Raw genomic sequence first — 16,328 nt, 5'->3', positions numbered from 1 at the left:
TCAGACCAACCTTCCTACTAGAAAAGCTGAACTAAAAAAAAAAAAAAAAATTAATTCTGCTCAAAAGCATTGAAAAGCCAAAACAGTAGTGAAAAATATCCAGGCTACCATCTGATGTCTGACAGAAGATGAAAATCCAGAGAAGTGACTCTGACATTTGAGGCCACTTTTCTCCTGGGAGGATTTGTTAATTCTAACAAAGCCAGTGTTTGATGGCTGAGCAGTGTCTTTGATGGCCTGGTATGGAAACAAGAGTTGGACCCCGGTAAAAACATTGTAGTGTGGGTTGGGACCCTGAAGTGTTATGCTCTAGCAGTAATGGTGAACAGGAAGTAAGAGCCTTCATACATCCTGTTGTCCAGCTTCAAATCATCTGGATGGCACAAAATACCTAAGGCCCTGCAACTGGACTAAGGTGATCCCAGACTGGTAATGCCTTAGGCTCATGAAAGAAGCAAACAAAAACCTCCTAGAAGGACAAAAAAAAAAAAAAAAAAAAAAAAAAAGGAAGAAGCAGCATTATTTCATGGCTAAAATTGCTAAAAATTATTTCTACAAATAATTTTTCAAATGCAATGTCTGATAAAGTCAAAGAAAACCAGGCATAGATGCAGTTAAGATAGTATGAATAAGGACCAGCAAAACCAACAACAATAAAAGAGACTAACATGATCTCCGAATATTAGAACTAAGCAGACTTTAAAACCATTAGTTTACTATGTCCCAGAAAATAAAATACAGTATTGAAAATTTCAGTAGAGAGCTGGAAATATTTTTTAAAAGACATAGCAGAAACGAAAAAGAACCAATAAAAATTCCAGAACTGAAAATACAGCCACTAAGATTAAGAACACAATGGATGGATTTTTACAGGTTAGACCTCACTGAAGAGAGAGAGATAAAGAACTGAAAGATAAGTCAGGAGAGGATATCCAGCATGACATATAAAGAGGCAAAGCATTGGAAAAGACAGAACAGGTGATCAGAGACCTACATACAGTCTAGAATACATTTAACTGAATGCCTAGCAAAACAGTAGAGACAGAATGGAGCAAAAGCAGTATATTAAGAGGTAATGGAGAGAGTTTTCCCAAGCTGATGTAAGACATGGATCCACAGATTGAAAATTAAATTACATGAACTTGGCAGAGGAGAGAAGGGGAAAAATATTTTAAGTCAAGGATGACTCTAAGAATTCTAGCTTGAGCCAAAAGATAATGTGACTAACTGAGATAAGAAATAGAGAAAGAAAAACAGATTTATTGGGGTTGGGAGGAGGCAGAGTAAAATAGAAATACACATAGTAGGTTCCAATTTTTACCTGTTGAATTTAACATCCAGACGGGGATAACAAATGGGCCATTATTTCTTTAATACTTACTGTTTGTGTCATATTAAGGAATTTCCAAAACTTTGATTGTTGGAAAGGATCATCAGATCTTTCTTGTCTCAAGAACCCTGCACCTACAGGCCTCCTTCCCTTCCTGCTAGAATCCATGGTTTGCATCCATGAATTGACCTACAAATGGACATTTGCGGCAAAATGTACAATGACTTGCAAATGGCATCTGTCTGGTGTTAAAATGTAATTATTTATCCATTGCTACCTACGTAGAGAAAAACCCATCACAACAAAATAACGTATTTTTTAGTTTTTAACACCTTGATCCATGACTTCATTTTAAAAAAAATACATATTATAAGGGCAAGTTACAGGAAAAATGTGGGTTTTCTGCATATGACACCAACTTCAAATGATGCGATAAATACAACTTTGTGTCACAATATACAATACTACCTTAAGGATTATCATGAGTTTTTAAAATACAATTATTTGACTTTAGTAACACACACACAAAATAAAACACTGGCTATCATAAATTGCTAATTTTTTATTTTTTATTTTACTTAGAAAACAGCACAACTTTCACAATAAGTTCCAGGGATAATGGATAAAAATGACATAGCATGTTTTCTTTTCAACTGGAAAGTCCCCCAAAATGTTAAAAGATAATGATGATGACAGCTATTTACGTGGGCATTTTCTGCATGCTAGGAACTGTTTTATGGGGCTTGCATGGATTCACTCATTAAAGAGATTTAAAGATGTCTACTAACATAAATTGTATGCTAGTGACATAAAGAATATTATTTAATGAAGAATCGCAATTTTTCCCCAAGATTATTCCATTTATAAAATACACTACAACTCAGCTAGTATCACTGGGGACCAGAAATACATGTGGGAGAAATTAGAAAAAAAAAAACAAAAAACTTTACAATAATAAGCTACAAGTAAATCTATAATTTTTTCCATATTATATTTTTCTTCTGAAAGTAGAAATAAAATGTTCAAAATCAATGAACAGGAAAATAATTTTATTTTCAAATAACCCTTTAGATGCCAACGTTAAAATTTTAAATATATCTAAAAGTATCCATGTAATTGCCTTATGCAATCAAAGGTGAATTTTTCAACAGTAACTGTAGGTCTAATTGCCCCAAATGTTTTCACTGAAGTATTTCTCTGTATAACTACTGCTATATTATTGTGATTTCCCTGAATATCATTCCAAATAGAGTCATCATGAATACTTTTGATACAAAATCATAATTTTGTACAATCTGATGAAACTTCCTAATATAATCTCCAGCAGAAAAGGCTAAAGAGATACATTTTTTAAAAATAGAAAATTCTTTCAGAAGAACTTTACCTAAGAAAACACATGAACCTACTTCTTAAATTATTAAATGTCTTAAAAGTTTATAAGTAGTTTGGGACATCATTTAGCTACATTCTTAATATTATGGAAAGTTGAAATTTAATAGACAATCTCTTGTTTACTGCTTTCAGCTATTTTGACCATCAAATTCCTAAAAATTTGGCTCTCTTGCTTAGCTTTTCTTAAAAAACCTATTTGAATCTCTGATGTAGTCTTTGACCCTTATTACTTTAAAAACTATGGAGTCACAGAACCATTTGACTCTTCAGATAACATAGAACACTGAGGGTCTTTGAATCTAGCCTCTCACACATTCGAATCCCCTCTGCCTCATCAACCCAAATGTTTCCCTTCCCCAACACCTGCTAAAATGGTGAATTACTCACAATTACTCCATTTTCAGTTTTCATTATTACAAATGTCTTCCCTACACTGAATGGAAATCTTCCCTAAAACTGCCACCTATTGAGAGCTTCAACAGTCTCAGCACTGACCCTGGCAGATGACCTTGGGCAAGTCCATTTCTTGTTGCTTTAGATGCCTTGGTTGTAAAATGGGGATAAGAAATGTGTGTCATAAAGGTGTGGAGATTAAATAAGAGTGTTTATAAAGCACCTGCCACAATGTGGGGTTTATTGGGAATATGAAGCCCTCCTCTGCATGGCTACCCTAGAGATGTGGTGGCAGCTACTGCTACTGTTTACATTCCTTCTGGCCAAACATCCCAATTTCCTTCAATGTTTCTTTGAACAACATGGTATTGTCTCCTTTTTCTTCTAGTCATTCCTTTCTGAATAAGTTCAGCTCTTTGAGAGAAGGGTCAACTGTCAATTCAAAAAATATGTATTATCAACTATGTTATCAACTGAGCGCAGCTCCTTACCTATACATGTCATTGAAAGATAATATTTCTCTTTTTCCTGTTGCTGGTTAGATCTTCTCCCCTCCCAATATTTGGACCTCTGGCAAGCTGGGCTACAAGAAAGGCAATAGGTATGGATACTTTCTGGTTCTAAAGTAAGGAGAAGACAGAAGTGCCTCTCAGACATTAGGATATAGCTGAGAAGTTTCTCTCTTCATTCTGGTAGGATGTCAGCTCTTCCTCATCAAGGGTCGCTCCTCTCTGTCCTTTCCATTCCTTCTTCTGGACTTCACAATTCTGGGAGGTGGCTCCATAAGACATCTTCTTTTTGGGACTCGCAAAACTCTCATGGTTGAGTTCTATCTCCTCAGCTAATTCATCCTGGTCAATGATTCCACATTTCTCCTCAGAGAGATTCTCTGGGTCAGCCCACTCCTGTTTCTCCCCAGAAGCAAAGACCCCATAGAAGATCACACCACTGTAATGCACCAGGGCAGCTATGAGGAACACATTCTGCCATTCTTCACGGGTCTAAATAAGGAAATAAAGTGCCAATTAATGTTTTAACTAAAACTAGAGATTACCAGTATGTCCTGGAGGCCTCCACTGTGAAAAAGCACCTGCCCATTTGGAAGGCGATGCTCTGCTCCTTGGGCCGGAGGACGTGTGTCAGAAGCACCAACTGGGATTCAAACCAAATTTAAAAGAAAAACTTAAAAAATGAAAGTTAAGACAACAATGAATATGAAAGTTAGACAAAACAATAAATACGTATTTTTTTAATTTAGAAAATTCTTTCTTTCTTTTTTTTGAGATGGAGTCTCGCTCTGTCACCCAGGCTAGAGTGCAGTGGCGCGATCTCGGCTCACTGCAAGCTCCACCTCCTGGGTTCACACCATTCTCCTGCCTCAGCCTCCGAGTAGCTGGGACTACAGGCGCCCGCCACCACGCCCGGCTAATTTTTTGTATTTTTAGTAGAGGCGGGGTTTCACTGTGTTAGCCAGGATGGTCTCGATCTCCTGACCTCGTGATCCGCCCGCCTTGGCCTCCCAAAGTGCTGGGATTACAAGAAAATACATTTTAAAATAAGCAACATATAAAAATATTAATACCTGCAGCACCATTGCATAGCTTTTTGAATACTCAAATGGGGTTTCCCTTCACATAGTCAGCTAAATTAAAATTGTTTTAGGAACCCACCGTTTTAAATATCAGAAGTCTCCTTGTTGCTTGTTGTTGGATACATAACAATATTTGAGCCATTAAAGTTCTCACCCTTGACTGACAAGAACTTTATAATATTTTCAGTGTAAAAAAAAGTATGTCAAAAAATAATGGGAATTTATGTCTAAGGTTGGGGGAAGATATCTTGGATTTAATAGTCAGGTTATCAATCCTATCATTTCATGAACAGAGAGGGAAAACATGAATTCTCTGCCTATAAAATCCTACCTTTTCTGTCAAAAAGTAAGAAAATTTATCTCACACTTTCTTCTGCAGGAAGCTGAAAAAACTTCTGAAGTTATATTTGTAATAGGCAATCCAACTAAGAAAATAGATGGGGGAAAAAAATCCCATGGTATCAAAGAATTCTTATTTGCAGAAAGCAGCATCTTGAGACGTTTCAATGACAAAGATAAAGAAATCATGTGGGCTGTGGTTGAACTCTGGATGGATCTGCCTCTACCATCCACCCTAGTCTAAATTCACAAAGGCTCAGTAACAACTGAGTAGGCTATTAATGTCCTGTTTATTTTATTCTTAACAAGGAAGTAGAATAGCACTCATCTTTTTATGCTGAAACATGCTAAGCAATGGATGGAAATAGGCTATAAGGTTTAATCACTGAGAATGAGAAAACAATCTTCAGTAACTCATTTATCCCAAGTTGACTGCCTCAGTTTCTTCTTTGGGTCTCTAAACAGTTTCTATGGCCCATCCCCTCTCCCCAGACTTTTATTCCTCAATTGAGAAAACATAGAACAAAACAACAACTAGCCTTGGTGCCATTGATAAGCAATGATTTGAAAATCAGAAGAAGAAAGAAAAAAAAAGTTCAGCTGACTCAGTCAAAGTCAAGGACATACACATTTACAGACTGCAGTAGAGCCTTGAAATCTCAAGTTTGTGTAGAGCTCCAGTCCTCTGATATTGTAACCCATAGCCACAAAGGAGACCTTTACCTTGTGCCTGGTCATTGCACCGACAATGAGGGGACAGACCATTCCAGAGAGGGTTCCCACTCCATTTGAGATCCCCATGAGAATGCTGGCATACCGTGGGGCAATGTCCAGGTGGTTGACATTAAAACCTACAGTGAAGCCAAAACCTCAAAATCAGAGTCAAGAACAGAATTTCAAATATGCTTTGGAAAATACTCAGTTGCCCCAACCTTTACCAATCTGTTTGGTTTCCTCTAGTATATGACTAGTTTCCAGACCAAGAGGACTGGGTTGAAGAGGCTGTGTCTGCACAAAGCAGCACTGGTAGACAATGCTGGAATTGATTATGGATATCTATCAAGGGCTCTCTCTACAAAGAGAATTATGGCATCTCTACCTTGTAGGTTCTGAATTCCAAAATACGGTGTTTGGCACAATATTGAAAAGCCTAAAGCCTGAATCACATTTATTCAGAGTAAATAATCATACAATCACATACAGTATGACTAGACCAAACCTTGCTTTATAATATTCCCACTCCTACCCCTGACTTACTCTTAAAAGGCAGCCAAGGGTAAGCCTACTTTATTGGCCACATGGCCACATTTTCACACAATGAAAAGGGTGCTTTTTAATGAAACATTTGCACAAACATTGGGAGAACCTTCTGTAATTTATGAAACACTTTCACACACCTACTTGATTTGGAGTCTGTAAATCTGGACTTGAATCTTATTTCTACTGTGTAAACAAGTAATTTGGGGGCCTTTGTTTCTTCATCTCCAATATGAGGATAATATTACTACTGACTTCACAAAGGTGCTGTGATAGAGACTCAGGTGAAATAGGGATGTGAAGCCCTTGGCAAATATCAAAGCTATGCTAACTACCACTACTACTACTGCTACCTTCTGCTGCCATTGCAAAGTAACTCCCTCTCCTTGAGGTCTTCTATCAAAAGATAATGCTGCTGGCCGGGCATGGTTGCTCACGCCTATAATCTCAGCACTTTGGGAGGCCGAGGCGGGTGGATCACCTGAGGTCAGAAGTTCAAGACCAGCCTGGCCAACATGGCAAAACCTCACCTCTACTAAAAATACAAAAATTAGCCAGGCATGGTGGCACATGCCTGTAATCCCAGCTACTTGGGAGGCTGACAGGAGAATCACTTGAACCCAGGAGGTGGAGGTTACAGCGAGCCAAGATCCGACTTTGTCAATATATTGCAGGGGTGCATGTTCAAATCAGACAGACCTCAGTTCTGGCAGCTTAATTGAGATGCAAGCCTAGACCAAGGATTTAAACTTCCTGAACCTTAGTTTCTTCATCTATATAACGGGATAACGATTCTTATAAAATTGATGTAGGAATTAAGTTAAATAATGTATGTTAACTACATGGTGCATAGACATGTAAACCAACATGCATGCTCTTTACAGGTGGTTAGCCATCCGTCTTGTTTACCACCATCTCCCCTGAACTAGCAAAGTGCCTGGCACATTGTAGTCACTCAATAAATAGTTGCTAAATTAATTACCAGCTTCAGCTACTGAAATTATAGCAAGGGGTTGTAGGCTTTATTCATCTTTTTGTCTTCCTTTGCTTTGCTTTTTATTTCTCTATTCTGTGCAAAAAAAAAACTGAAAATAGGACTTAAAACATTTTTTTGTTCTAATCTGGCACACTGGTTGGTTGTCTTTCCTACTTCCCTTCAGGGAGAAATTTTGAGAAAACTTTTTGGTAATAATAAACATACCTTATCTTTCAGGTCAATGTGCCAAATGATCAGAATATAAAACAGCTGCAAGTTCATTAATCTTACCATGGATTTGAATGTGATAAACACTTTATTAGAAAAGAATCCAGAGATAAGAAGCAATTAATATGATTGTTGAGTATTATGCTCTGATACAAAGCCTGGGCATCTGCATTCAGCTAAAGATAATGTTGGAAAAGCCATTTAGGTTTCTAGCTGCACAATCCTGACATTTGGGGAGGGGGGAAAATCACTGAGAAATTGAGATATTGATAGATTTTTATAGCAGATAAAAAAATTACACATAAACTGAGAGAATCTATCTTCTGTATAGGACATTTCCCAAAACAGGCATCACTCATCCCTTGCCTATTTTTAACTTCATCTATCTCAGCAGTCTTGTCTATAATCAGCTCCTAAATTGTGCCAGTCAGTCTTCCCTGACATCTATGTTTATTCCTTTAAAAGTTGGCAGACAGTAGATTCTGAGGAATTATTGCCCCCGTGGGTGCAATCCCTCCCACAGTGTCATTGCTGGGACCAACAGACCTTTATTCCACACTCCCAGCCACTTCACTAGGCAAGTTAAACCACACTTTGGTTTCCCCACCAATAAAGTGAATATAGCAATACCTTTCTCATCAAGGTTGCAATGAGGATTAAATGAAATCATGTTTAAAAAGTGGCAAGAAGGCCAGGTGTGGTGGCTCATGCCTGTAATCTCAATACCTTGAGAGGCCGAGGCAGGAGAATCACTTGAGGCCAGGAGTTCGAGACCAGCTTGGGCAACATTGTGAGACCCTGTCTCGAAAATATATATATATATCTGGAAGTGGTGGCACATGCCTGTAGCCCCAGCTACTCAGGAGGCTGAGGCAGGAGAATCAGTTGAGCATGGGAGGTAGAGGCTGCAATGATCCGCGATCATGCCACTGCACACCAGCCTGTGTGACAGAGCGAGACCCTGTCTATTTTTTTTTTTTTTTTTTTGAGACAGAATCTCTCTGTCACCCAGGCTGGAGTGCAGTGGTGCAATCTTGGCTCACTGCAACCTCAGCCTCCCCAGTAGCTGGGACTACAGGCACATACCACCACAACCAACTAGTTTTTGTATTTTTACTAGACATGGGGTTTCACCATGTTGGCCAGGTTGGTCTCGAACTCCTGATCTCAGGTGATCCATCTGCCTCGGCCTCCCAAAGTGCTGGGATTACAGGCATGAGCCACTGCACAAGGCAAGAGACCCTGTCTAAAAGGAAAAAAAAAAAGCAGTTTATGTGATTTGGAGTATTGGGTTTCTCTCCTTCAGATTGTGACTTAATTGGCAATCGGGGGAAAGGAAGCAATATGAACTTGAACATTTCAGTATCTCTGGGAACAGGATATGGATCTCTTTTGCATCACAAAGTTATCAAGGGAAGGCGTTCCTCCACTTCCTACTGGAAGCAAATCGTGATTGCTCTGCCCTTGCTACTCAAAGTGTGGACTGCCCTGCAGCAGCAGCAGCTCTGGGGAACTTGCTAAAACTGCAGAATCTCAGGCTCCACCCTAGAGCTACCAAATCAGAATCTGCATTCTGAAATATCTTATGGTGATTTCACATAACACTTTGAGAGGCACTGGGCTGGTGTGTGTACTAATAGAACAATAATGGTGAACACTCATTAATTTTGTTATGCATCTGGCACTGTGCTAAGGACTTCAAATAAATACAGCTAAGGTTTTTATTTGAATAAGTATTTCCACTAGAATGTAAACTTTATGGGGATGGACTCTTTCATTTATTCACTGCAATATCCCCAGTGCTAAGAATAATGTCCAGCCCACAAGAAGTGCAGGGAAATGCATGAATTATCTAAGTTTATCCTCCCAACAACCCTATGAGGTTGCTGTTTCATCTCTCCAATCTCTAGATGAGAAAACTGAAGCTTGAGAGTTTTCATAATTTAGCAAATTTTTTATTTTATAAATAGTAAAGAGGGCCTCAAACCCAGGTCTATGCATCTCTAAACCAAATTACTTAGCTGCAAGTTACTTTTAATTTAGACTTTTACTTTATTTTCTAATTTATTCATCAACTCTATTTATTTTGAAAGATACAAGCCCCTGTCTTAGGGCAGTTTAGACCAGAGGTTCCATATTTTTCTATTCTGGGACACTAACACTGTTTGATATTTAAGGCAACCTGGAATAATGGAAGGAGCACGGCCTTTGGGCCAGGCAGAACTGTTCTGTCATCCTTCCTTTGCCACTAACTGTGTGATATTAAGAAAGTATCAAATTTTTCTGAGCTTTAGTAAAATAGTGAAAAATCCAGTAGCGTAGTGATATACTACTACTTGCTTCACAATGTTATGATATATATACAATATATGTAAAATTTTCTTTAAGTAACCATTTTTTATTTTTATTTTATTTATTTATTTTTTTCTTGAGAAGGGGTCTCGCTTTGTCATCCAGGCTGGAATGCAGTGGCACGAACTCAGCTCACCGCAACCTCCAACTCCCAGGCTCAAGCCATCCTCTCACCTCAACCTCCTGAGTAACTGGGACTGCAGGTGTGCGCCATTACACTTAGCTAACTTTTTGTATTTTTTGTAGAGATGGGGTTTTGCCATGTTGCCCAGGCTGGTCTCGAACTCCTGGGCTCAAGTGATCCATTCGTCTCTGTCTCCCAAAGTGCTGCGATTACACGCGTAAGCCAGCGCACCCGGCCAGTAACCATATTCTTATTACAATGTTTTAAAGATAGACAAACAACTAAATTTCACTCTTTGACCCAGTTTTGCATAGGAAGCTTCTGATATGATTGCACTCTGGCCTTTCTCTCACATATAGTAGACTGGTTTCTGCTCCTGTAAAATGGGGATCATAATAGCACTGATACCCAGCAGGGTAGTTGTGAGAGAGACAGGGCTTAATATATGCAGATCGCATGGAATATTCCCTGGCACAGAATCTGTGCTTGGTCATTGCTAGCTCACATCATCACTGTCATTATTCTTTACCCTGTTCAGAAAGTCACTTCCCCTCTATGGACCCGCATTTTCTTGTTTGGAAAATGAAAGCAATGGAGTAGACAAAAATCTAAAGAAGGTTTTCACTCTTAAAAAAACTTGTGATTCTATGACTGTAATGACACTCGCAGTTCTCTAGCAAGAGGCGAGGCTTGAAAAAGTCACAGGAGCCTCTGTCAGGTAGGGTGACATGGTGCTAAAGTATGAAAGTCCACTTCACCCAGGACATATGCTTGGGCCTCTGCTCGTGTCTCAGAAGGGACATCTGCACTTTGTGTCTTTTCCCGTAACAAAGTAAGTAGGAAAAATTCCACCTTAACTGAGCTCCCAAGCCCAGTTCTCAGTGATCTTACAAAATCACCCCCACTAGATCACATTCTCTGGGCGGTGGTCCTGCTCTCTGAGAATGGACTGGCTACTGAAAGAAGGTGCTACAATATCCTTGTCCTTCCTTCTTCCTGGGACTTGTTGAATCTATAGTCAAGATCTGGAAACGCAAAGGACACATTACCTGAAATAGCGAAGCCACTAAATCCTACAGCAAGCACCAGAAAGGAGATAGCCACCCCTTTGGTATGGGAAAAGCCAACCACCAGGAGTAAGGTTGCCTCCATGCCAAAACCTGCAAATGGAAACAGCAAGGGAAAAAAATGTCATTTTCATATCAGTCAACCCAAGTTCATTTATTTATCAAATAAGAACTAACCTATAATTCCACATACCTAAGTTTGTTTTGTTTGTGTCTATGTTTTTTTTTACTTTAAGTTCTGGAATTTAAGTTTTGTTTTGTTTTTTTTAACTTTACTTGAAGTTCTGGGATTTAAGTTCAGGGATACATGTGCAGAATGTGCAGGTTTATTACATAGGTATACATGTGCCATGGTGGTTTGCTCCACCTATCAACCCTTCATCTAGGTTTTAGGCCCCGCATGCATTAGGTATTTGCCCTAATGCTGTCCCTCCCCTTGCCCCCTAGCAGGCCCCAGTGTGTGATGATCCCCTCCCTGTATCCATGTGTTCTCATTGTTCATCTCCCACTTATGAGTGGGGACATGCAACATGCAGTGTTTGGTTTTCTGTTCCTCCACAGACCTACATTCTGGTACAGTGCTTACAATGCCACCCAGGTCTTTCATGACTACATGACTTTGCTAATATTCCCTGGGTGTTCGCAAACTTTCTAACATTATCGCGGTGCACCTTGAACACCACACGGTCCCAATAGGTTCCAATGATGCTCCTGAGATGAGGGATGTTAATTATTAGTTGCTTCATGGGTAGCTGCCCCTGCCATTGTTAAATACTAAAACTCTACTATATAACTGTGGTAATGATTCCCCTTTGACTAGTTATGGCCTTTCCCTTAAAAGTAAAATGACAACACTCTAATATTTATTGCCAAAAGCAACCAGAAAACTGTAGCAAATATCTGAAACAAAAACAAACAAACAAACAAAAACAGCACTTCACCCCTTGTAAAGTAAAAGTCAAAATTTTTCTATTTCAAAGTTCACCAAGCTCTCAGGCCTCTTAAAAAAAAACAACAAACAATACATGAGAATTTTGCACAGAAAATATTGCAGAACAAAAGTACTTTCTGTTCCTTTCATTCAGAATAAGTGAGTCTAGCACAATAAAAAATAAAAAGAATGAGGAAATTATGAAGAAGTTCCTTCTCACCCGAAAAAAAAGTTCAGCTGACAACAGACAGAAAAATGATATAAATATCATTTCCAAGTATATAGAGTGCCTTAGGAGGGGGAAGAGACAATTAGTGGTGCTTCATTTGGAGACTGTCTGCTGATTCCAGACATCTCCACACAATTGTTCTACAGTACCTCAAAGGCAACATGCCCAAATCAATTCTCTCATCCCCTATTTTTATTTATTTATTTATTTATTTTTTCTTTGAGACAGAGTCTTGCTCTTATCACCCAGGCTGGAGTGCAACGGCATGATCTCGGCTCACTGCAACTTCTGCCTCCCAAGTTCAAATGATTCTCCTGCCTCAGCCTCCCAAGTAGCTGGGATTATGGGCATGTGCTACCACGCCCAGCTAATTTTGTATTTTTAGTAGAGTTGGGGTTTCACCATGTTGGCCAGGCTGGTTTCACCATGTTGGCCAGGCTGGCCACTCCTGACCTCAGGTGGTCCGCCCACTTCAGCCTCCCAAAGTGCTGGGATTACAGGCATGAGCCACCACCCCTGGCCTCTTCCCCTATTTTTTTACTCCTAAACAAACAAGCAAACCATCACCAAACCATCGCCACCACGTGCTTTCTTCTCCTCTAAATTAATCTTCCATATTCTGTGTTTAGAACCCAATCTTTAGAGTCAAACTGGTATGGGTTCACTTTCCACTTCAAAATCACTAATTTTATGACCTTGAACAAGTTACTACACCTCTTAGATTGCTCATCCAAAAGCTGGAGATAATACCACAGCCTTGTGAGGTATCGGAAAAGTAAATGAAATTGGTATATGAGGTACTGAGTGTGGCACATGGGCACAGCTCAACAAATGATAGCCAGAAGTCCGATGCAGAAACTTCAGAACTACCTTGGACTTCTCCTCCTGCCTGAGCTTTCATATACAAATCTGCAGGTTGGCCTCGGAAACATCTGTCCAGTGCAACTGCCACTTTCCCCTCCCCTGTCACTGCTTTAGTTCCAGGCCCCGTGACCTCTTACCAGGACAACTGCAATAAGCCACCTTTTTTTCTTCTTTTGTTTGAGATGGAGTCGTGCTCTGTCGCCCAGACTGGAGTGCAGTGGTGCAATCTCAGCTCATTGCAACCTCTGCCTCCCGGGTGCAAGTGGTTCTCCTGACTCAGCCTCCCCCGTCGCTGGGATTATAGTCCACCACCACGCCCGGCTAATTTTTTTTTTTTTTTTTTTTTTTTTTTTTTGAGATGGAGTCCTGCTCTGTCACCCAGGCTGGAGGGCAGCGGCGCGATCTTGGCTCACTGCAAGCTCTGCCTCCCGGGTTCGTGCCCTTCTCCTACCTCAGCCTCCTGAGTAGCTGGGACTATAGGCGCCCACCACCATGCCCGGCTAATTTTTTATATATTTAGTAGAGACGGGGTTTCACCGTGTTAGCCAGGATGGTCTCAGTCTCCTGACCTCGTGATCCACCCACCTCAGCCTCCCAAAGTGCTGGGATTACAGGCGTGAGCCACCACGCCCAGTCTAATTTTTGTATTTTTAGTAGAGGCCGGGTTTCCCCATGTTGGCCAGGCTTTAGTAGAGGCCGGGTTTCCCCATGTTGGCCAGGCTGGTCTCGAACTTCTGACCTCAGGTGATCTGCCTGCCTTGGCCTCCCAAAGTGCTGGGATTACAGGCCTAAGCCACCATGCTCAGCCACAATAAGCTACTTTGGTAGTCTTCCCAACTCGTCCTCCTCTGATGCATTCTCAATACCACTGTCTTTCTAAGCCACACACCTCATTATTTGCTCCTGTGCTTAACGTGTTTGTCATGAGCTCCATATCATGAGTATAGTGTTCTATAATGAATACCTCCTGCTGTTCCAGTTTCATCTTCTTCCAGCCCTCATCTCTTTGCTTACTGCCCCCATTCTGTGGATAGCCCTCTGTGCCACAGACATACTCCTCTATTAGCTGTTTTCTAACCACACAATACTATCTCATACCTGTACATATTTTCACACATTGTTTCTTTACCTGGGATACTCTTCTCTCATCATTTTCTCTTTTTCTGGATAAATCTTACTATTTTTAAAGTCCAGATTAAATAGTGCCTCCTCTAGAAAGCTTCCCTAACAACCCTCTCCCTACCCTCAACCAATGAAGCTGACATCACCTTCTCATCATTTTATAGAACTTTTCAATATTGCTTTGTAACTTTTCATTTGTGTTTCTGCCTCTCCCACAAAACTGTATATTTAACACAGAGTCTGTCTAGCATGTAGTATGCACTCAATAAATAATGTTTGGCCAGGCATGGTGGTGCACACCTATAATTCCAGCTCTTTGGGAGGACGAGGCAGGCGGATCACCTGACGTCAGGAGTTCAAGACCAGCCTGGGCAACATGGCAAAACCCCTTCTCTACTAAACATATGAAAGTTAGCCAGGCACGGTTGCATGTGCCTGTAATCCCAGCTACTCAGGAGGCTGAGGCGGGAGAATCACTTGAACCCAGGAGGTGGAGGTTGCAGTGAGCCAAGATTGCACCACTGCACTCCAGCCTGGGCAACAGAGTGAGACTCTGTCTCTAAATACATACATACATACATACATACATACATACATACATACATACATACATAACGTTTAATGAATTAATGCAAAGGAAAGGAAATGGGACCCAGAAACAAGAAAATAAGATTCACAAGCTGAAGTACTTACTGTAAATGATGGTTAAGTTATTAATATTTACCTTTTTGAACCTATTTCTTCAACACTACTATAAAGAAGGGCAAGAACTAATAATTGTTTTAAATGGCTTCTAAAGAGGATGAAATGTAATTAGGGAAGTCTTACTTTTAAAACTATAGGCTTTATATCATTGCTACTTGTTCTTAATTTTGTTTCAACATTTAAGACTACACATAGGGAAAAATTGCTAGTGTTTCATATACTAACTATATGTGTCTTAGAAGTGCCTATCCTAAATAACAAGGCATCTGGCTGAAACTTCTTTTATTTTTACACTCTCAACAGAAGCATGCAGAAAGTCAATTCCCCCAAAGAATTAGAATGATGACATTGTATAAAGAATAAAACTTACAAATGATACGTCAGTTCATCTGTAAGAAAAAAAAATTTTGGCCAAATAGCAGATTGCCAGTGGAAAAAAAAGCATTTAAGAGCCTAAATGATTTCTACTGACAGTTAAAATACTAGAGACAGGGCTGCATGTTTCAGGAGCTTAAGGATAAAATTTCAACTTTAGGGGTAATCAGGAGATCCTTAAAATTGAACCTATTTAGAGTTGCCAAGAAAAACAAAACTAGGACTTAAAGGCCTAAGAAATATTTTATTTCATATTAAAATAATCTGAAGTTCACACTTGCAACTGATTCAGCCAGAATAGAATTTTTGACCTCAGTTACACTTTGCATGTTCTATAGAGGAGGCAGGACAAGAATTTGGCATCTGTCTTTAAGCATCATAGGCGTAGACCCTGATTCAGAATGAACTGAACATCATGTCTTAAGTGATCTGTTTTGCTTTAAATGATTTTAATGGCATATTAAAATCTATGGAAATAAAAGATGACAGGCTCCAAGATATGTGTGATCCTTCTCAGATGAGAAATGCCTTCTATATTTCTTAGTAGGAAACCAAAAAGCCAACCAAAATTCTCTGGAAGATCATACCAGTGCTTCATCATTTCCAAATCAACCTGCATTCTTCACTGATAGCACAAAACTTTGTTTTCATGTAGTTATCTCTGCTCTAGCATCTCTGTATTTAAGCAGAAAAAGTGGGACCATTATGGTCTTTTTAAAAATTTTATTTTCTATATATAACTCACTGGTCCTACTATGTCAAAATATAAAAGAATGGCCGGGCACGGTGGCTCATGCCTGTAATCCCAGCACTTTGGGAGGCTGAGGTGGGTGGATCACAAGGTCAGGAGATCGAGACTACCCTGGCTAACACGGTGAAACCCCGCCTCTACTAAAAAATACAAAAAATTAGCCGGGTGTGGTGGCGGGTGCCTGTAGTCCCAGCTACTCGGGAGGCTGAGGCAGGAGAATGGTGTGAACCTGGAAGGCGGAACTTGCAGTGAGCTGAGATCGCGCCACTGCACTCCAGCCTGGGTGACAGAGCGAGACTCCA

The 16,328-nt window shown here is 40.0% G+C and overlaps 1 protein-coding gene across 1 annotated transcript in view; it reads right to left on the bottom strand.

Annotated features, from left to right (window-relative positions):
- Positions 1–1,180: 1,180 nt before the first annotated feature.
- Positions 1,181–16,328, bottom strand: part of SLC17A8 (solute carrier family 17 member 8) — a 66,798-nt gene continuing 51,650 nt past the window's right edge. Inside the window, exons 10-12 of the mRNA XM_003832601.4 lie at positions 11,032–11,142; positions 5,769–5,896; positions 1,181–4,116 (exon numbers count right to left, since the gene is read on the bottom strand). Of these exons, the coding sequence (XP_003832649.1) occupies positions 3,772–4,116; positions 5,769–5,896; positions 11,032–11,142 (584 nt within the window). The 3' untranslated portion in view covers positions 1,181–3,771. The remainder of the gene's footprint in view (positions 4,117–5,768; positions 5,897–11,031; positions 11,143–16,328) is intronic.

The sequence above is a fragment of the Pan paniscus genome, chromosome 10, assembly GCF_029289425.2.
Source record: "Pan paniscus chromosome 10, NHGRI_mPanPan1-v2.0_pri, whole genome shotgun sequence".
Classification (NCBI taxonomy): Eukaryota; Metazoa; Chordata; class Mammalia; order Primates; family Hominidae; genus Pan; species Pan paniscus.
Note: the sequence above shows the minus strand (reverse complement) of the source record. Positions and strands in the feature narration are given on the sequence as shown.